The sequence below is a fragment of the Phascolarctos cinereus genome, unplaced genomic scaffold, assembly GCF_003287225.1.
Source record: "Phascolarctos cinereus isolate Bilbo 61053 unplaced genomic scaffold, phaCin_HiC Scaffold_3;HRSCAF=262, whole genome shotgun sequence".
Lineage (NCBI taxonomy): Eukaryota > Metazoa > Chordata > Mammalia > Diprotodontia > Phascolarctidae > Phascolarctos > Phascolarctos cinereus.
Window position 1 is genome coordinate 161408077 of NW_027555736.1, and position 21455 is coordinate 161429531.

At 37.3% G+C, this 21455-nt stretch overlaps 1 protein-coding gene across 4 annotated transcripts in view; it reads left to right on the forward strand.

Annotated features, from left to right (window-relative positions):
• MYO5A (myosin VA) overlaps nucleotides 1-21455 on the forward strand; it is a 220600-nt gene that overhangs the window by 138270 nt on the left and 60875 nt on the right. For all 4 annotated transcript variants that reach the window (XM_020980968.2, XM_020980986.2, XM_078151253.1 and 1 more), the window contains exons 17-22: nucleotides 441-527; nucleotides 621-729; nucleotides 3932-4143; nucleotides 5634-5790; nucleotides 13656-13895; nucleotides 17301-17549. In XM_020980968.2, coding sequence (XP_020836627.1) covers nucleotides 441-527; nucleotides 621-729; nucleotides 3932-4143; nucleotides 5634-5790; nucleotides 13656-13895; nucleotides 17301-17549 — 1054 coding nt within the window. The remainder of the gene's footprint in view (nucleotides 1-440; nucleotides 528-620; nucleotides 730-3931; nucleotides 4144-5633; nucleotides 5791-13655; nucleotides 13896-17300; nucleotides 17550-21455) is intronic.

Here is a 21455-nt window from a genome sequence, read left to right on the forward strand (position 1 = left end):
TTTCAAGTTGAACCAAGTCAAGGGTGCGGTTATTGTGGCCATAACTGAGATTGAGTGCAGAGGTCTTTGGGAGTATTAAAACATTTGAAAGGATGGTCTTTTAAGCCTACATTAAGTACTATAGGAACTAGACACTTAGAGATATGATCCTGACTCATGGTCAGGTGTACTTTGGCACAAACCTGACTATAGCCCTTGTATGTTCATATTCTCACTGTTGGTCACTGTTCTGCCTTCACAACTTTTTCTTTTTCTTCACACTACTACTTCTATATCTTTAGAACCATCAGTTTCTTTCTTTCCGTTTCATAGTTTCATGTTTTTATCAGCTAATTCTTATAGAGCAAAATGATGGGAAGCAAATTGTAGCTGTAGTCACACTTATGCTTGGCTACACTAATGCTTCTTGTAGTTTAACAATTTTGCATTTTCACTTGTAGGTTTGATGAAAAGCGGGCAGTACAGCAGTTGAGGGCATGTGGTGTCTTGGAAACCATCCGAATTAGTGCAGCAGGTTTTCCCTCCAGGTAGGCCAGGTATTTCTTAAGTCAGACTTTTTTTTTTTTAGTGGGAGACATTCCCAAATATTTAACTAAGCTTTTGTTGATTTCTTTTGGCAGGTGGACATATCAAGAATTTTTTAGTCGCTATCGTGTCTTGATGAAGCAAAAAGATGTACTTAGTGACAGGAAGCAGACGTGCAAAAATGTATTAGAGAAGTTGATACTGGTAGGAGACCTTTTTATTAAACTTTTGGTTGGCAGATTTTTGCCTTAAGAATCTATTTTATTTTGATTGCTTAGGGACATTAGGAGCTTCCATATAAAACTTTTGGTGGGGAAAAGAAGACTAGGCTGAATTAATATAAAATTGGAATTAAAGAATGACAGCATACCGAAGCAGTTGCTTGAGGATCTAGGCAAAGCAGAGTTTTTTAGGGGTTCAGTGATGGTAGGAAGGATCAGGTTGAGTTCTGAGGCAGTGTTATGTGATCCGGGACTGGAACAGAAGCTGTTTCCAGATAGGCAGTACTTTTTGGCTAAATGATTTTCATCTTTTCCTTTTTTGGGAAACCAACAGTAATAAATGTCTAATTGGTTTCTTGTGCAAGATACCATGCTTCGCATCATGGGAGATATAAGGAATTAAAAGTAGTGTGTCTTTCACTTAGTGGGGCTTAAGCCCCTTATAGAGGCTTACAAGCTAGGTAAGGTAACAGTACGTATACCTATGGGAGAAATAACAATATAAGACCATCTTCTTGTTGAAATTATCAGAGAAGGCTTCAGATAAGAGGGAAACCTTAAAGTGTGGACAGAATTTAGACAAAAAAGAAAAAGAGGGCATAGATTATAAGATCTGGGTTGTAGGAGCAGGAGTGAAGGAAGTTATGCCCAAATGGAAAGTATGCTCAAATGTTGAAGTAAGGAAGCTGCCGAAAGCATGTTCTTGGTTCAGTGAGTAGTCCAGTTTGGCTGAAATGGAGAGTTTATATAGAGGAGAGAAAAGATCAGCCAAGGCCTTGAAATCCAGAATTAAGAGTTTGTCTTACAGCTGCTAAGGAAGTAATAAAGGCTTGCATGCATTCTATGTCCCAGCCACTCTTCTATCTGCTGTTGTTTCCTTGTAAGCGACGCTCCTTTTCTTTGCTCTATATCTTTGTGCAAATGACCTTCCAAGCTTGGAATGTTTCCCCTCCTCACCTCTGCTGTCTATCGTCCCCAGCTCCCTTTAAAGAAGACCTGCACAACCCTCGGGCTGCTTGTGGTGCGCCAAAGGATTTCAGTGGCCTGCAGAAAAAAATTTGGGGTGCCACAAATGGCCCACGGAGTGTGCACACCTGCTTTAAAGCATGGCTCAGGGGCCACTTCCTGAACAAGTCTCTTCATTATTCCCCTGATTGTTAGTTCTTCCCCCTTCCACCCTCCAAATAACAGTAATGACTTCAGTAAAATCTAAGCTCCTGGAGAGCAGGCAATTGTTTCCTTTTTGTCTTTATATCCCAGCGACTAGCACTGTGCCTAGTACATAGTAAGCACTTAATAAATACTTGTTGCATTTGATTGAAAGTTTTGGAACAGGGGAGGGTCATAGTGAAAGCAGCTTTTTATGAAGGATGAATCTAGAAGCAGTGTAGTTAAGCATTTTTCATTAGAATTTCATTTCTTTTTAGCTCATTTTGATTTGCCCAACACTTGTTTGGAACATGTTAATGCAGCTAGTGCCAGAGGCAGGATTTGAATGTAGGTTTTCCTTATTCCGAATTCATTCCTCTATCCATGATGCCATGTTTCCTCTCAGAATTTATACGTAGGGCTTTGCTGAGAAAGGTGGCAGACATCTTGAGTTGTAGTTTGATTCTAATGCGGGAACTTCTGAGAGAAGAAAGAAGGCAGGGCTTGGTCTAAAGCAGTGGTCAGAGAGAGGAGAGGAGAGAAAATGAGAATCATTCTAATTTCTTTTCTGCTTGTTTTAATCCAGCATGTGTTTATTGAACACCTACTTAACATGTACCAGGTACTGTACTAGATACTAGAGATGCAAAGACAAACCAAAAAACATGTCACCTTCTTTTTTTGTATTCCACCCCAAGCCCTGGGAGTCAGTTCTGTATAGTCTTTATGTATTTTTGTAGAAAGTAAAATCTGCAAGTATTCATTAAGCACCTACTACATTCCGGGCACTATGCAACATGCTGGTATTGCCAAGACAAGAATAAAACAGTCCCTGCCCTCAAGGAGCTTACATTTTACCCTGCGGAAACCATATTAATGTAAAAATACTTACAAAGTAAATGCAAAGTAATTTGGGGAGGGAAGGTGAATAGGACTAACAAAAAGAGAATCCAGAAGGTCCTGATTAAGGTGAAGCTTTCTGATTTTTTTCTTCTGTAAGCTTGTCCAGTGAATATGGTGGTTGTCTTTTCTGTATGTCCCCTGAGAATTTTGAATCATGTGGATTCCTTTCAGACTGCTTTTTTGGTGAATGGTTCACCTGATACACACTTCACTCCAAGGCCTACCACAGAGTGTCTGTGTACCCAGAAGTATCTGCTACATCGTGCCTATTGTAGAAGAGGTCACGTGGTCCAATGGAAAGAGCAGTGGGCTTGGAACCCAAAAACCTGGATTCAAGTCCTTCCTCCTCTATGTCCTACCTGTGTGGCCTTGGGCAAGCTGTAGTCACTCAGGGTCCTTAGGTCCTTATCTCTGAATTTAGGAATGTTGACTAGGTGACCACTCAGATCTCTTTTAGCTCTAAAGATCTAGGTGCTATATTGACCTTCATTTTCTGAAAATGGCTTTGAACTTGTTAGAAGGCCTTCAGCTTCCCCTATATTTTAACATGTATTTAAGATTTTTTAAAAAAGTCTCAATAACACTATAGCTGAAACAAATAGTAATGACTTTAGAGGAAAGCTAATTCAATATAAATATACCAATCTTAATTTTCTCTAATTTTGTGTGTTTTAGACTTATCTCATTCTTGGTGTTTTTGTCCCCTCAGCTTTCACCTGGAATACAGACATTTACAGCATGAATCAATCAAAGAGAATATCAACATCCCCATTTCCTTGAGATGCTTAAAATACAAACAAGCTAACAAAAAACTACCCCAAATCCCACCACCAAGTTTTGGCCTCAAATAATATTCCCAGGTAGAAGAACTCTGGAAAGTAGTTGTCATTATAGCCTTCCTTAAAATCCCTTCCACTTCCTCAACCTCACTAATCATAGAAATTTTGTACAGAAGAGCCTAGGATCAAAATCTGGCTCCCTTAGTTAATTGCTGATTTAGCAAAAATGTTAGCTGTAGTTTCACCTCTTCACTGATTCTGCTTTTAGATAATCTTTGTTTCCTTTCTGTTCTAACCTTTTACTTATATGACCATTAATCTTGCTTCTGAATATAAATTTTTCTCTGAAAATAGGATAAAGATAAATACCAGTTTGGTAAGACCAAGATATTTTTCCGAGCGGGGCAAGTAGCTTATTTGGAAAAAATAAGGGCAGACAAGTTAAGGGCTGCCTGTATCCGCATCCAGAAGACAATTCGGGGCTGGTTGCTGCGAAAGAAATACCTGCGTATGAAGAAGGCAGCTATTACTATTCAGAGATATGTTCGAGGCTACCAGGCGCGATGGTGAGCAGAACTATGCCATCTGATTTTAGAATCTCCTAAACAGGACATTCACAGAAGGCTGCCAGCCTCTTTGTCCTTCTTTGCTGCATGCTAGGCTATTTGTTTTCAGGAGATTAAGTAGAATATCATGGCCTTTGTGCATAGCAGCTCGTCTCTCTCAAAATGAAATTCTCTTCATGGTCTTACTGCTGAAAAGCAGTATAAGCCAATGAATAAAGCTGAAAGTATGAAAATTTAATCATATATGTAATTCCACCATCTGTTTGGTTTTCATGTCTTAAAAAACATACCATAACATACACTTTGCATTATGCAGATACATAGTCTATGTTTGTTGGACGTACACTCTGTATTTTAAAAGTAAACTAATAATCACTCTCATTCTTGTTAGCATTAAATTCAGCAATAGCCTCAAACTTAATGTTCATCTGCTTTCAGAATGGACTTTTGCTTTGTAAAAGTGAAATATAGATAGCACCCACAGTATATCCTTTTGAACTTGAATATATTGAAACGATGCATTCAACATTTTGTTTCCACATGAGCAGATTATGAAGAATAGCCATCATGCCATGTAATATTTTCATACAAGAGTGTGAAAATTATTTAGTTCCAAGTAAATTGAGAATGCAAGCTTCTTTCTAAAACTGTAAGGCCATCTCACACAGGTGCTGTGTGGATTTTCATTCCCTGGACTGGAATGCCTTAGAATTGCTTATCCACTATCTCTTCTTAAGGGTTTAAAGAAAGCAAGGAAACCAAGTGTGGGTGAAAAAAGTTGCATATTATCATGGTCAAGTTAGTAGTGATTCCATTGAAGTGTCTTCTGGAGAAGTGAGGTGAAGAGAACCTGAAAAAAAGAACTATATAGGTCGATCAGATTCCAGATGAGACATTCCTTAGGGAGGAATTTATGCAGCAATAGCTGATTAGTGAGCTTTTTTTCTGAGACCGTATATGGTGCTAAACAAGCTTAATAAAATAGAATTGTATATCAATGTATATTAATGACTGAATAAATTATGTCCAGAATTTATGCAGCAACAGCTGATTAATGAATATTTTTGAGACCATATATGGTGCTACATAAGCTTCATAAAATAGAATAGTATATCAATGCATGTTAATGACTGAATAGATTACATCCATTTAATTTGCATATTATTTGTGGTACAGAGGAAAGAGCAAGGAATTTGGACTTACAGAACCCTAATTTAAAAATAAAAAAAATATTACTTACTCTGTTAGGCAAGATACTTCTCTGGGTCTCAGTTTTCTCATCTCTAAAACAAGACGGTTGGACTAGGTGGCAAGCTGCCTTTCCACTATGAATCCCTGATCCTGTGATTCCAGAATTTTATTTACACGCACACACACACACGCATGTCAGTAATATCCCATAGAAAACCTTACCTTTCTGAGAGTCCACATGACATGAATGTCTGAATATTTTAAATTATTGACAGTCTATCATTGCTTACTTTGAACAGCTATGCCAAGTTTCTGCGCAGAACCAATGCAGCCACCATCATTCAGAAGTACTGGCGAATGTATGTGGTCCAAAAGAAGTACCAAATCAAGCGAGCAGCCACTATCATTCTTCAGTCTTACTTACGAGGCTACATGGCTAGAAATAGATATCATAAGGTAAGCAAATCTGTTCAATCTCCTTGATCATTCCTGTAATTAATAATTATTGGATGTCCACAGAATTATATGCATCATACAAAATACCAGAGGGTATATTGTAGACGTTATCTCTACCCATAGAAGGCACACATTTAGAGATGTACACCAGTTTAAAAATTTAGGTATCCAATCTTATGTAAATTTAACATATGTATAGAAAAAGTAGATAGGAAAAATTTGATATCTCTCTTCTCTAGTTTAGAAAGTAAGCCCAGAAGTACCTTTTGCATGAGAGGTATATAGTCTGGCAGAGGAGTATTTCTATACCTTAAATGATACTAATTGAATAATTTAATATCAAGTGAGAATAGATATAAATAAAGTAGAATAAAATAAATCTTACTTAATCTCAGTCTCTGCCAGAAGTATGAATCTGGTTATCAGAAGGGAAGTGATAAATAGTCACTCTCTGAATTTAGTAAGGCTTTTGAATCTCTTCTATTAGGCATATTCGTAATAAATTGGAAAACTACTATATAAAATAGCATGACTATTTAAAGAGTCATTCATAGAGATTTTTGGGGTGTGGAAACTGGCTTTCATCTTAAGTAGCATCATCATCAATTATAATGATAGAATGAAACTATATCATTAAGTTGTACAGGCTGGGAGAGGAAAAATACAGTTTAAATGGCCTTGGTAAGAGCCAACAGAATGAAATTCAGCCTAGATAAGTACAGATTTTACTTACTTAATAAGGGGGAAAAATCACAAATATAGACTAGGAAATAACTTGCTATATGTGGCTGAAATGTATGTAAGGGTGATAATGGGCCATTACTTAATTTTAAGAACACAAATGTGGTTCTGAAATCCAATGCAAAAGTATCAAAAAATAATACTCTAGTTATAAGTACTAACTTATTGATTATGCCCAGAGTATCTTCTGGGTTTACCTTAAGGCCTGAGGTGGGGAGGGAGATGGCGGGGACAGGAGGAGAACATGGAGAGATTAGAGGAGATTCAAAGAAGTTGGAATGTTTAACCTGAGAATAATGGCAAAGCTAAGTGTAGCTATCTCCCTCATTTTTCCTTTACCCAAATTTATGCATGTCATCTGTATCTTCAGAGATGATTTCTGAGACAATTGTATGTTCCATAGCCACCCCCTAAGAGGTTTCCCTGATACTGTGACTGTGATAAAGATCTGGAATGCCCTCCATCCACTGTTTTTAGATTTCCTAGGAAGTCAAGCCCCTTTACTTTCTAAGGTTTATAGGAACATGTATTATATCTGTGTTTAAAGTAACTTAATGAGAGTCATTCTTAGGTTATTTTCCCTTTCCTCCTAAAGTTGCTTTGGTTACTTTGGAACTCTTTCCATGTGCCATTAGGCTTGCCTTGGAAAGCTACTTAGACATACTTTTGCCTTTAAAAAACAAACAAACCCTCTTTGAGGAAATGATGCTTTGGAACCAGCTCAAGCTAATTCCTTTTCTTTCTTGTCTTGGGTTGCCAGCTTCTCCCCAGCAGCATCTGAAAGGGAGCACCACCTTTAGTTTGAAAGTTATTTCTGAGTTGAATTGCTCAGCTACAGTGTTATATAGGGACAAATTAAGTTAGAAATATAATGTTAGTAGAAGATGATGAATCAGAAAGTCCCTATCTGTGTGTTCTGTGTTGTCATAAGATTATTATTTTTACCCAGCTATGTTTCAGATTATGTTTTTTCCAAGGTGGTTTCTTGAGATTTGAGGGGGAAACAAATGGCCTTCAACCTCACTGACTCAATAGTGAAAATGAAATGCAGATTGCAGTGTTTATTTTCAACCAAAATTACTGAAGTGAAGATAAGCATTTCAAGTTAAAAGAGAGTCAGAAATGGGGAAAGGAAATGAGACTAGGAAAATGGGCATTAATTGCTTTCCAATTCTTTGAGGTTTAAAGCTTGAAAAACTTTAATTTTTTTATTGTTGCCTCATATTTGTTTATTGGTCAGATAAGTGCAGTTCATCCGTTAAGATTATATTTACTAGGAGGCTTATAATGCCTCATGTAATAACAGTGTTAAATCTCAGTGAATGCATATAATTGAAAACAGACACCAAAAAACCATAAGACTGAATTTGCTTTTAAAACAGGTTAATTTTTGCCATGATCTTTCTATGTATAAGCATTTAGGGTAATTTTGCATTTGCATTTTATTTTTTTATTTTTAAAATTTATTATTTATTTTTAACATTCTTTTCTTTTTAAATTTTGAGTTCCAAATTCTTTTCCTTCCTCTCCCCAAAGGCAAACAAAATGTTATTATTATACCTGTGAAATCATGCAAAAAATATTTTCATATTAGCCATATTTAAAAAATTGAGAAAAATACAGTGAAAAAGTTATACTTCAATTTGCATTCAGAATTCACTACTTCTCTCTCTGAAGTTGAATAGCATTTTTTCATCATGAGTCCTTTGGAATTGCCTTGGATCATTGTATTGATCAGAATAGCCAAGTCTTTCACAATTAATCATCATTACAACCTTGTTGTTATTGTGCATATCCTAGTTCTTTCTTCCCTTTGCATGAGTTCATATAGATCTTGCTATGTTTTCTTCTGAAGCTACCCCTTTTGTCATTTCTTATTGCAAAATAGTACTCCATCACAATCACATACCACTTGTTCAGCCATTCCCCAGCTGATGAGCATTCCCTCAATTTCCAATTCTTTGCCAGCACAAAGGGAGCTGTTATAAATATTTTTGTATGTATAGGTCCTTTTCCTTTTTCCTTTGATCTCTTTGGAATACAGACCTAGTAGTAATATTATTTGCTGGATCAAAGGGCATGCAAAATTTAAAGCCCCTTGGGCATGGTTCCAAATTGTTCTCCAGAATGATTGAACCAGTTTACAACTCCACCAACAGTTTATTAATGTACCTATTTTCCCTCATTCCCTCCAGAATTTATCATTTTTGCTGGGGGTGAGGTGGCACTTAAGAGTTATTTCAATTTGCATTTCTCTAATCAATAGTGATTTAGAGCATTTTTTCATAGCTTTGATTTATTCTTCTGAAAACTGCCTGTTCATATCCTTTGTTTATCAATTGGGGAATGGCTCTTATTTTTATAAATTTGACACAATTCCCTATATATTTGAGAAATGAGGCCTTTATCAGAGAAATTTGCCTTTAAATTTTTTTTAACATTACTTTATTGTCTATGGTACCTTTTAGCAAAATATAGTTTCACTGACAATCTCTTTTAATTAGGTCTGTTTCTACTTTTGCTTTGTCTGAATTATGATTGCTCCCCTTGCCTTTTTTGCTTCATCTGAAGCATGATAGATTCAGTTCTAGCCCTTTATTTTAACTCTATGTGTGTCCTTTTTTTTCAAGCGCATCTGTTATTAACAACATGTTGTTGGCTTCTGGTTTCTGATCTATTCTGCTATCCACTTCTCTTTTATGGGTGAGCTCATGCCATTCACATTCACAGTTATGATTACTAACTGTATTTCCTCTCCATTCTATTTTCTTCTGTTTATCTTTCTTTCTTTTTATTCTGTCCCTCCTCAAAAGTCTGTTTTGCTTCTGACCACTGCCTCCCTTAATCTGCCCTTCCCTTTGTCATTTTCACCTTGCCCCCCATATCTCTTATCCCTTTCCCCTCCTGTTTTCCTATTGGGTAAGATAGATTTCTATACCTGAGTATGTGTATGTGTATTTTTTTCTTCCCTCTTTGAACTAATTTCAATGAGAATCAGGTTCAAGCATTGCCCCCCCATTTCCCCCTCTACTTTCTTCCTTGTGTGCCTCTTTTTTATGTGAGAAATTTCCCCATTCTACCTCTTCCTTCTCTCCTCTCCCACTACATTCCTCTTTCTCACCCTTTCACTTTATTTTTTAAAAAGATCATCCAAACGTGATCAGCTCATACCCATTCCCTCTTTGTAGACTGCTTCTAACAGCTCTATTTATCTTAAAGTTCTTGGGAGTTACATGTATCATTTTCCCACATAGGAATGTAAACAGTTTAACTTTATTGAATCTCATGATTATTCTTTCATATTTTACTTTTTATGCTTCTCTTGAATATTGCATTTGAAAGTCAGATTTTCTATTCAGCTGCAGTCTTTTCATCAGGAATGTTCAAAAGCTTTGTACTTCATTAAATTTCCATTTTTTCCCTGAAAAAAATTTTTACACTTGGTTTTGCTGGGTAGGTTAGTCCTTACTGTAATCCTAGCTTCTTTGCCTTCCAGAATATATTCCAAATCCTCCACTCCTTTAACATGGAAGCTGCTAAACCTGTGTGATTCTGAGTGTAGCTCCATGATATTTGAATTGTTACTTTTTGGCTTCTTGAAGTATTTTCTCCTTGACCTGGAAGCTCTGTAATAGTTCTGGGAGGTTTTGTTTTTGGGATCTCTTTCAGGAGGAGATTGGGTGAATTCTCTTAGTTCTTTCCTAATCTAATATATCAGAATAGTTTTCCTTAATTATAATTTCTTAAAATGCGATGTCTAGGCTCTTTCTTTGATCATGGCTGTCAGAGTAGAACAATAGTTCTTAAATTATCTGTCTTGGATCTGTTTTCTAGGTCAGTCGTTTTTCTGATGAGGTTATTTCACATGTTCTTCTATTTTCTCATTCTTTAGACTTTATTTTTTTCTTGGTATCTCATGGAATCATTAGTTTCCATTTGCCCAATTCTAATTTTAAGGAATTGTTTTCTTCAGTGAGCTATTATACCTTTTTTCCCATTTGCACACTTCTGCTTTTCAAGGATTTTTTTTTTGGGGTGAGGCAATTAGGGTTAAGTGACTTGCCCAGGGTCACACAACTGGTAAGTGTCATATGTCAGGTCTGAGGCCAGATTTGAACTCAGGTCCTCCTGATTCCAGGCCCAGTGCTCTATCCACTGCACCATTTAGTTGCCCCTTAAGGATCTTTTCTTCAGTGAATTTTGTGCCTCCTTTTCCATTTGACCTACTATGCTTTTAAAGGAATTCTTTTTGTCAATGAATTTTTGAGTCTCTTTTACCATTTAGGCCAATCCCTTTTTTTTTCCTTGGTGAGGCGATTGGGGTTAAGTGACTTGCCCAAGGTCATACAGCTAGTAAGTGTTAAGTGTCTGAGGCTGAATTTGAACTCAGGTCCTCCTGACTCCAAGGCCAGAGCTCTATTCACTGCACTACCTAGCTGCCCTCAATCCCATTTTTTTAAGGCATTATTTTCTTCAGTACTTTTATGTGCCTCTGTTACCAAAATGTTAATTTTATTTTCATAATTTTCTTACATCACTCTCATTTATTTTCTCATTTTTTTCTTTACGACTCTTAATTTCTTTAACTTTCCAGGAATTCTTATTCTGTTTGAGTTCAATTAGCATTTTCCTTTGAGGTTTTGCTTGTGGCTGTTTTCACATTGTATTCTCTTATGTCTTGGTCTTTCCTGTCATCACAGTAGCTTTTTTTTTTTTTGGCAAGGCAATTGGGATTAAGTGACTTGCCCAAGGTCACATAGCTAGTAAGTGTCAAGTATCTGGTCTGAGACCACATTTGAACTCAGGTCCTCCTGACTCCACGGGTAGTGCACTATCCATTGTGCTACCTAACTGCCCCCATAGTAGCTTTTTATGGTCAAGTTCTTTTGTTATTGTTTTTGTTTACTCATTTTTCCAGCCTATTTCTTGATTTTGAAATTTATGTTAAAGTTAGAGTCTGTTAATGTGGGGGTGGTGAGGCACTGTCTCAAGCTTCAGGCTTTTGGTGGTGCTGTTTTCAGAACTAGTTCTGGGGGTCTACAACTTTTTGGTGCTTCCAAGATGGTGAGAAATGGGGAGAGTTATGTGGTCACTGCACCCTGGTGTTTACCTAGGAAAGGCCCCTGCTCTTCTGCAGCTGCAAGTTCCAGTGCTCCTCTTGGCCCTGGAACTATGTTCAGGTCCTCTGTTCTCCTGTGGTTGCAAATGCTCATTCTCCTCAGCACTCTGAACCTGCGACCAGAACCCCTGATGGCTGGTGAGCAATCGCAAGCACTCCTTTCTACCCTGGAACTGTGACCCAGAACTGCTTTTGGGCAGTAGAGTTGCCAGTTAGTGTCAGCTTTACCCAATGGCAGCAGACTGTCCCCTGTATTCTCTTTATGACCAGCTTTCTGACCCCCTTCCTGGCTCTGAGCTGAGAGCTCCTGAAATTGCTGCTACTGCCACTGCCACTGTCATTGCTGCCTCCAAGGCTCGCCACTGCTGCTCTCTCTACATGTGCTCCTGGCTGGCTCCCACTGTTCAGTCACAGATTTTTCTTGCCATACTTCTAAGTTGTCTTAGGCTGGAAAGATGTCTCAGTCTCACCTTTGTTGGCTCTGCTGCTTCAAAATTTTATTTGAGGAGTTATTTTAAAGTTTTTTGGAAGAGAATGGTGGGAGAGTTCAACTGAGTCACTGCCTGTAACTCTGTCATCTTGTCTCCACCCCCCTGAATTTTAAATATTGGCTAATTCTTTCCAACAGAACCAAAGTGTTATATTATTTTTTTCATTGTGTTTAGTTTCTCATGTACAAATCTAAACACAGGAATATATTGCTTTCTTTAGATTGCTAAACTGCTATATTTGAATTGCTTCTTTAAGAAGCTTTGAATATTTTGACATTCGCACATGGCAGGTGTCTGGTGATAACAATATTTATTAACCAACCACAGAATTTTCTCAACTCTGAACAGTAGAAGGAAAATTATTGTTATTCTTAAGGTCAAATGATCAAAAATTCATTTAGAAAAGAGTTTATATACTGAGAAAGTAATTTCATATAATCTTAGATTTTGTAGGGACCTTAGATAACATCTAGATTAACCTTTAACATAATATATACACCCTTTCTACAATGACCTTGACAGAGTGTCATTCAGATTTTGCTTGAATTTCTCTAGTAATGGGAAATTTGGTTATTGGACAGCTTTAATTGCTGGAAAGTTCACTTGAACATTATGATGAATTTTTAAAAATATAAGGTGACATAAAAAATAGTTTGTGTTGTAAGCGTCAAAGATATAATTTTGCTCCTAGTTTTCTGTTAATTTGTCTGGTTTTTGATAGACAGTGTTTTATAAAATTTCTTTGTGTCTTTGTTCCTCCTTCTTTTGGATGCCACAAACTGAATTCAACTCCATTTGATACAGTGATTGTAAAACCCTATTTAGGGAGATTTTCTAGAGGATGATCAATATGAGTGCCTGTTGTATACCTTAAAAAAAAGCCCCCCAGTAGACCTTAAAAATCAGCCCATTAGTATCCAGTCCTTATTTACATAATGGGGATAAGAATAAAACCTATCTCCCATGGTTGTCTTGAGGATGAAATTAGATAATATTTATAAAGTACTTTGTAAACCTTAAAGTACCATAAAAATACTAGCTATTATTATAAAGCATTGTCAAGTAATGATAATAAATGGTGGGAAAATATGTACCTATAATAGCAGGTAATTCTTTGGATGCCAAGTTTTGTTAATTTGAGTGTTAGCCAATGACAGGAGACTAAAAGGAATCATCCAACAATGAGGCAGATGCCACGATTGAGTTGTTCCTTTCTATTTTAGCTTTCCTTCCCTGATCATACTATCCCATGCTTTTATTTTTAAAGACACCATATAAATGTCATTGCTTTGTCTGTATGCATAGATCTTATTTACAGAAATAGAATGCATATCCTTATTTAAACTCTCAGCCTGTCTTTTAAAAATGTTCTCATGTCTGCATATGCTATCAGCATATAATAATTCATGTTTCATGTGTCTCCTGCTTCTCTAGTTCATCAAATGAATGCATTATTGCTATGAACCAGGTGGACTTGGGGTATGGTGTTGCTTCACATTTATCTTCTTTTGCAGATCCTCTGTGAACATAAGGCCATCATCATCCAGAAGCAGGTGCGTGGCTGGCTGGCTCGGCTGCACTATAAAAGGTGCCTAAAGGCCATCGTTTACCTGCAATGCTGTTTCCGACGAATGATGGCCAAACGAGAACTGAAGAAGTTGAAGATTGAGGCCCGCTCTGTTGAGCGCTACAAAAAGCTGCACATTGGTATGGAAAACAAGATTATGCAGTTGCAGCGTAAAGTTGATGAACAGGTAGGTACAGGTCACTTCCACTTGACCTTGATGTGAAGAAAAAGATACAGGGAGTTACCATGTTTAGGCAAGTAGCTAAGGTTAAAAATATCCCTGTCTACTGAAATTTTAATGCCATCATTTTATTTTATCACTTTATTCTACCAACTAGAAGCTAAAAATCATGAGAAGGTAATGGATGAAAACATTGTTTAATGTAATGAAGCAGGAAATTATTTCCAGGAGGCTTACTAGAAGATAGGAAGCGCATTAAAGAGTGACCAAATTTGTTGGCACTCTCAACTTTGAATGACCCTTCAGGTGTTGGTAGACCTGGCTTTTGTATCTCCTTTAAACAGATGGAAGCTGTTGTCAAACATCTGTGAAGTAGGTAAGCCTAGTATTATCTTCATTTTCCAGATGAGAAAATTGAGAGACAAAGGGACCTTTGGCTTGCCAAAGATCACACAGCTAATTAGTAACAGTGACAGGAAATTGAATTGAATTTGGCTTGTCAAAGTTTGAACACTGTAGAGTATCATTGAGAGAGTAGTAGGCCCTGAGGAAAATCTAAGCAAATGTAGTCCCTCTTCTTCCTGACATCCTATGCTGGGGGGAACCTGGATGAAGGAGAGCCCCAAACAAGGCTTCCTTCACACTGGGGAGGCCATTGCTGTTACCACTAGTGCTAAATCCTGATAAAGCTTCAGATTCTAGTTTCCTAATCTTGTGCAGAAGGGAGAATTTTGGATTTCTTGTCAGAGGAAATAGTTTTGAATCTCAGCTCTGCTGCCTAGGTGACCTTGAGCAAGTCATTTGACTCTAAGAGTCAGCTTCTTCATCTATAAACTGAGTTGAGTTTTACTACATAGCTTCTAAGGTCACTTCTTGCTGTATTTCTGTGGTTAGGTTTCCAAATTCTGAGTCCATGACACCAGTGCTATCATCATATACAGTCTTTACCTTTGTGTGTTTTCTTTTGTTGTCTCTTACCCACCTAGCACCATACCTGTTACTGCTGAAACTCTCATTTCTCCAAATTGATGATGCTACTTACCAGTGATTTTCTATAGTTGATAAAATTGGAGAATACAGAAAGAAGGGTAGGACTGAGTATCACTGAGTCAGAATGTGTCTAGAAATGCTGAGAGAGCTCTAGGACTAGATCTTCCTGCAGGTTTCACTGTTAGAACTAAAACTTATTCTTAGGATTGTGCTACTGCTACTACATTGGGTGGGAATGTTCAGCAACCGAAAATCATTGGAAGGGCAAAAAAAAACCCTACTTTAGGTTTTTTCTTTTAATGTTCCTACTACTGTTGTCCCTTTAATACTACTTGATCTGCTATTTATTTACTTGTTCCCCTTCTTTAATAGGGTCTTTTTCACAGAAATACAGATCATGAATATAGCAGGGTCCAGAGTAATTTCTCACTCTTTCTCTCAAAGAGTAATTTTTCATTCTTTTTCTCAAGATTTTTTTTTGTTTCGTGTTTTGTTTTGCTGTTGTTTTTTGATATTTTTTCACAGGAAGCATTTAGTCAAAGGTTTTCCTCCCCACCTCTCTGTCTCTGTCTCTCCCCCTTCCCTTTCTCTCTTTGCCAGGAAACAGTAAAAGTCACTGTGCTATTAAGGTTTTTGCTTCCCTCACAGACAAACCAGAAACCAGAAGTTAACTAGGCCCTTCTGGCTTTCCTCAGCATACTGGGCATGCCTCATGGGAGGAAAGTTTCTATGTTTCCCTTGAGTGTTAGATTTGGAAACCTGAGAGATGGTTGCATTCAAAGAAAGGAAGATTCGACTCTCTTTTTTTTCCCTTGGTCTATGCTACAGCGACCACTTTCTTTGCCATTCTCCCTGTTCATTCCCCTCCCCAGGACCCTCTCATTACTTGCCAATGATACCACTGGACAGTGTTAACAGTCAGGGCAGGGGCAGCCCAGGACTAGCAGCAGGAACATTAATCCTTTGCTGTGCCAAGAGCTCCAGCAATCCCCAGGAGGCCTTTTTGGTCCTGAGTGCCACTAGATGGGAACAGCAGTGCTCCTGGGTATCCCAGCAGGACTGAGGCATAGGACTGAAACAAGAGGATGAAAGGGAGAATGAAAATACAGAACATAGGAAGGGAAAGGAGAGAGAGCATGGAAGAGAAAAATGAGAAGTGCCAGTGGTGGGAGCAGATTGAGTGACAGCCAGTAATCAATGCAAGTGCCACTCAGTAACACCCATTCCATAGGTTGCTGGTTGCTGTGGTAACTGACTAGTTACCATAAACAATTTGCTGTATCAGTCAAGCACATTTTGTGTTCCTTCCTCTTTTTAGACTTGTGTCAAAGAAGGCAGAGAAAAATACATGAATTTATTATAACCACATTTAGACATTTTAATTGGGCTTTACCTTTTAAAAGACCAGGTGGACGATTTATGTTTCCTCATCTCTTGGTTCATGCTGCACACTTTTTGGTTATACTGTAGCAATAGTTTCTTTTTCACATTCTTCTTTAAAATTAATTTGTGTACATTTTCTCATTTATTCATCTAACCACCAAATGTTTATAGGGGTCCCAAGGGCTCTGTACTTAGTTGTCTACATGGGTGGGAGAAGAAAATCTATTTTCCTTACATGAAGAAATAGGGTTAAACTATATTTAAAGGCTAATATTGCATTGTTTTTAATCTTCCTTCTTAAATTTCTTAAATGGAAAGATGCATACCTATTCCATTAGGAAAGTATCAAAATTATTACTATTGAAATTCTTTAAATTAGAATATTTTAATTGCAAAAATATTAATGAAGCCTTGAGTCTCTACCTGTACTAGTATAATGTTTTTTTAAAAATGAAATTGAAAGTTCCTTTGTATTTGGTTAGCATAATTTTAAAGTTCCAACATGTTTCACAAAAGAGATGGATTTATCTTCCCAAGGAGATTTTTTTATTTACATTTAAAATATTACCTAGAAAATGTAAACAAAAGAATCAGTGAATTACTATATGGTATCTACTCTGTTCTAACCACTTTATCTGTTATTGTGGGAGAATACATAAGAAAAATCAGAGAGATAATCCCTTTTGAGGAACCTAGGTTTAATTGATAGGAAACTATTTCAAACTACTTGAGAACAATTACAGAGTAAACTATTATTAGCAGGTGTAAAGCTCGATTTTATTAATGGAATATATAAATGCTTAGAGAAGCAAAGTAAAGCAATGATCAGAAAGTAGTTGCTTTAATTGACATTCCTTTGGTGATGTTGAGTTGGGGGAAACCTACTAGCTACTTCCTTGGATAATTGTGAGCACTGGCTTTCTGACAAATAATTGATGTGATGTTTTATTTTCTTTCTCCTTCCTACTCTCCCTCTTTCGTTTTTCCCTGTCCATCTATCTGTTTTTTACTTTTATTTTTGCTGCTACTAATGCAAAGAACAAAGAGTATAAATGCCTACTTGAGAAGCTGACCACCCTGGAGGGGACATATACCTCAGAAACTGAGAAACTACGCAGTGATCTGGGTCGCCTCCAGCTTAGTGAGGAGGAGGCAAAGATTGCCACTAGTCGAGTCCTCAGTCTTCAAGAAGAAATTGCCAAGCTACGGAAAGACTTGGAACGAACTCAGTCAGAGAAAAAAACAATTGAGGAGTGGGCAGACAAGTACAAAAAAGAAACAGAGCAGGTAAGTACTAACTTCCTATCTACTACTACTCCCTAGAAAGGGCATTTGTTGATTTGTTCTTCTGTAACCATTGCTGTCCAAGTACAAATAAAAATCTTTTTGGTTAAGTACCCTTTATTAGTACTCCCAGGGCATTTCTCACATTATGAAAACTTCAGACATTTTAGTAGAGCTTTTTGAATAATGACAGCAGAGACAGGTGCAGGTATCTTTAGAAGAAAATTATTAACTTAGTACTATAATAATGTTCTAGTAGGAATGCAATTCAGTATAACTGACCTTGTCCCTCCATTTAGATTGTGGTGCTTAAGAAACTACTTTCAGCAAAACAGGCTGAAATGTGTTGTCAATACCTGGCAAGTGCTCATGACCCATACTAATATAGGAATACTAATAGAATCCTGCACTGAGAGCTGCAGATCAAGTTAAAAACTAGGCATGACCAATGCTAAGAGTCCAAAGCTAAGCATAGAAAAGTCAATGAAGATTGTAAAGCCAAGAAATACTGTCCATCACTGAGGAGTATTTGTAGACTCAGCATTACTTCTGTTGTGCAACTAAGGGGTTAAATGGGGGGTGGGGATGGGAAAAAAAGCTGAAAGAGAGGAAATTACTCTTATCCTACATGAAGAAGGAATCTGACTGGGGTAACAGAACAGTTGTCTACTCTCATTGAGAACAAAGCTCTATGAAACTAGAAAAACCTACCCAGGCATGGCTTTTGGTTCAACTTTTGAAGATGCACCTGTTGCTGTTGTAAACATGATGAATTATAAAACCCTAGAAATGCATAGTATATCTTATGGGATTTTCAAGTAAGGTGTGGGAAGTAGTGTTTAAATGTCTATAAAGGCTCTTCTTTTTAATGCATGGAAAACTAAGTAAATGGCATGATATTTCAGATGCCAAACTAGTTTTACTACTTCAAAGTAAAAAAGGGAGAGTCAACATGGACAATTGTCATGATATCTTCCTGATCACTATTGCTGGCAGAATCTTAACTAGAGTCCTCTTGTACTGGCTATTGAACATCATCAATTATATGCACTCAGAATCACAGCAGTTTAGAATGCAACACAGCACAAATATCTGCTTTATAGTAAATACAGGAAAAGTTAAGCAAATAAAATCAAGACTTCTGTGTCATTCATGGATCTGACTAAAGTATTTGTTAGGCCTGGGGTATGGAAGCTACAAAGCAAATTTTGTCAACATAATAGGTGAAATTAATCAGCATTATAGGTGAAAGTAAGGTTTTACCTTCATCAGAGTGGATGTACCCTGTCTGACTTATGCCCTATTGCAAAGGTAGAGAAATCCATTATTGCTAAATTTATGCTCAGGTATGCCACAAAGGACCTAGGAAATCATATGTAAGACAATGCTTTAAAAAAAAAAACTCTTGCAGCATAACAGTCTACAAACACTATAAGCAATAAGTCAGAAACAAGACATTTACATTCTCTAATTAAAAGTCCAATCAGTATATCAGACATGACCTTCAAGGGTGGGTATACAGAATACAGAACCAACACAGTGTTACATTCCAGACCAAACCAAAGTAATATATTCTGAGCTCTTAAATGACTCAGAAAAGTGGTTGTGCTTTCACCTATAATGCTGATACCAGCAGCTAGAACAGTTTGGTTGTCATCTGTTGATCCTAATCTGACAGAATAACTGATAGTGAGCTCCTGAAACATTCACATTCTCTATAATTGAAGTAATGTTTATCGAGGTATCTGTATGTAGAGAGAATGACAGTAGATTCTCCAAGAAGATTCTGTATGGACAGATGAAATGGGATAGCTTTAGGCAGAGAGAGCAGATGAACTATTTTGAGGATATACTGAAATAGTGTGGCATAGCTATCCATGGGCAGCTAGATACATCAACCTGGCATTTTGTAGTAAAGAATAGTATATATCTTTGCTTAAGACTTCAGTGGGATTACTTGTACGAAATTTCAAATATGGAAAGACTTTACAAACCGTAGTTTAAAGACATATACTGGAGAACCCTCTTCATATCTGCATTATGGAAAAGATCACACACACATACTAGTCTTTTTTGCCTATGTCTATTGAAAATAAGCACCATCAGCTAATGTCTGTCAACCAATTCATTAAGTGGGAATATATTTAGAATTTTACTTTGAAGGATAATCATATATTAACATATGTAAGTTCATCTCCTTCCTGAATGCCATTCTTTAAAATATGTATTTATGTTTCCTGTATCTTACACAATTCAGTCATTCAACTTGTAGCCTCTTATAGACATGTGATATCTATTTTACTTGATAGATATGTAAAAAACATCCTAAATAATCAATTTAAGAAATTATCAGCAAAAGTCTTTATAAAAGAAATGGAAGATTTTGTAGCGTAAGGAACTTATGTTTTGCTAGGGGGATATAATACGTTCACACATAAATAAATGAGAAATAAATGTGAGTATTATAATAAGTATAAAATAAGTATGGGTTACATCTATGTATACACACTCAAAATTATTTGGGGAGAAGATACTCCAGCAACTAGTGGAATCAGGAAAGACTTCTTGAAAAAGGTGACCTTGAGCCTTGAAGCGATCTAGGGGTTCTAAGAGGCAGAAGTCAGGAGAGAGTGCATTTCAGGCATGGGGGACAGCTTGTGCCAAGGCATTGAAGGGGGAGACGGAATATTATGTCATGAGAAGTCTGATTGGCACACATATGTTATGAATATGAAAAAGGCTTGAGATAGTGGGAGGTTTTGAAGGCCAAACACAAGAGTTTGTGTTTTGTCCTAGATATGGTCGAGAGCCACTGAAACTTCTGGAGCAGAAGTGTGACCTGGTTGCACCAGTGCTATAGAAATATCAATTTGGTGTCTTTGGAGGATGAATTGGAGAAGTGAGAGACAAAGATGAAAGGAGACCAATTAGGATGCTGTTGTATTTGTCCAGATGAGAGGTAATACTGAGGAGGTTTAGGTCTAAGTGGAGAGAAAGGGACTGATTTAAGACACGTTGGAGAGGTAGAATCAAAAAGCCTTGGCAACTGGGTGTGCAAACTAGGTAAGAATGGTGTGCCCTGGACAGCTATAGAGAGAATAGAAGGAGAGGTGAGTACAGGGGAAAAGATGAGTTTGTATTGCACCTGCTGTGTTTGAGAATGCAGAGGTAGAGCTCTCCAGAAGATAATTGGAGATGAGGGATTATAGCTCAAAAGAAAGGTGAGGGCTTGATATGTATAGTTAAGAGTCATCTGCATAGAAATGATGATTGAATCCATGGGAACTGATCGAATCATCAAAAGATGATGCAGAAGAATAGAGACAAAGATAGAGCACTAGAACACACTAACACTTAGGGGCAAGATAAGGATGATGAATCTGCAAAGGAAGCAGAAGGATCAGTCAGATCAGTCAGGTAGAAAGAGATGCACAATTGAGCATTGTCACAAGAAACCCAGAAAGGTGAAGGTATCCAGAAGTGAGTGAGCAACAATGCCAGAGGGGTCAAGAAGGATGAGGACTGAGAAAAGGCCATTAGATTTAGCATTAAGGAAATCATTGGTTACCTTGGAAGAGCAGTCTCAGTCTAACAGTGGGAATAGAAGCCAGATTACAAGGGGTTGGGAAATGATTGGGAGGTGAGAAAGTAGAGACAGTATGGAATTTTTACCCCTAAGAATTTGGATGTGAAAGGGAAGAAAATTATAGAATGATACCTTAAAGGGATGGTAGGGTCAAGTGGAAGCTTTTTTTTTTTTAAGATTTTTAAGTTTTTAAGGGAGATACGGGTAATTTTTAAGCAGCAGGGAAAGGGACTAGTAGATAAGAAGAGGTTAAAATAAGGGAGAGTGAGGACAATCAAAGTGGTGAGCTTCTATAGGAGGGTTTAGGACTGAGGGCACAAGTA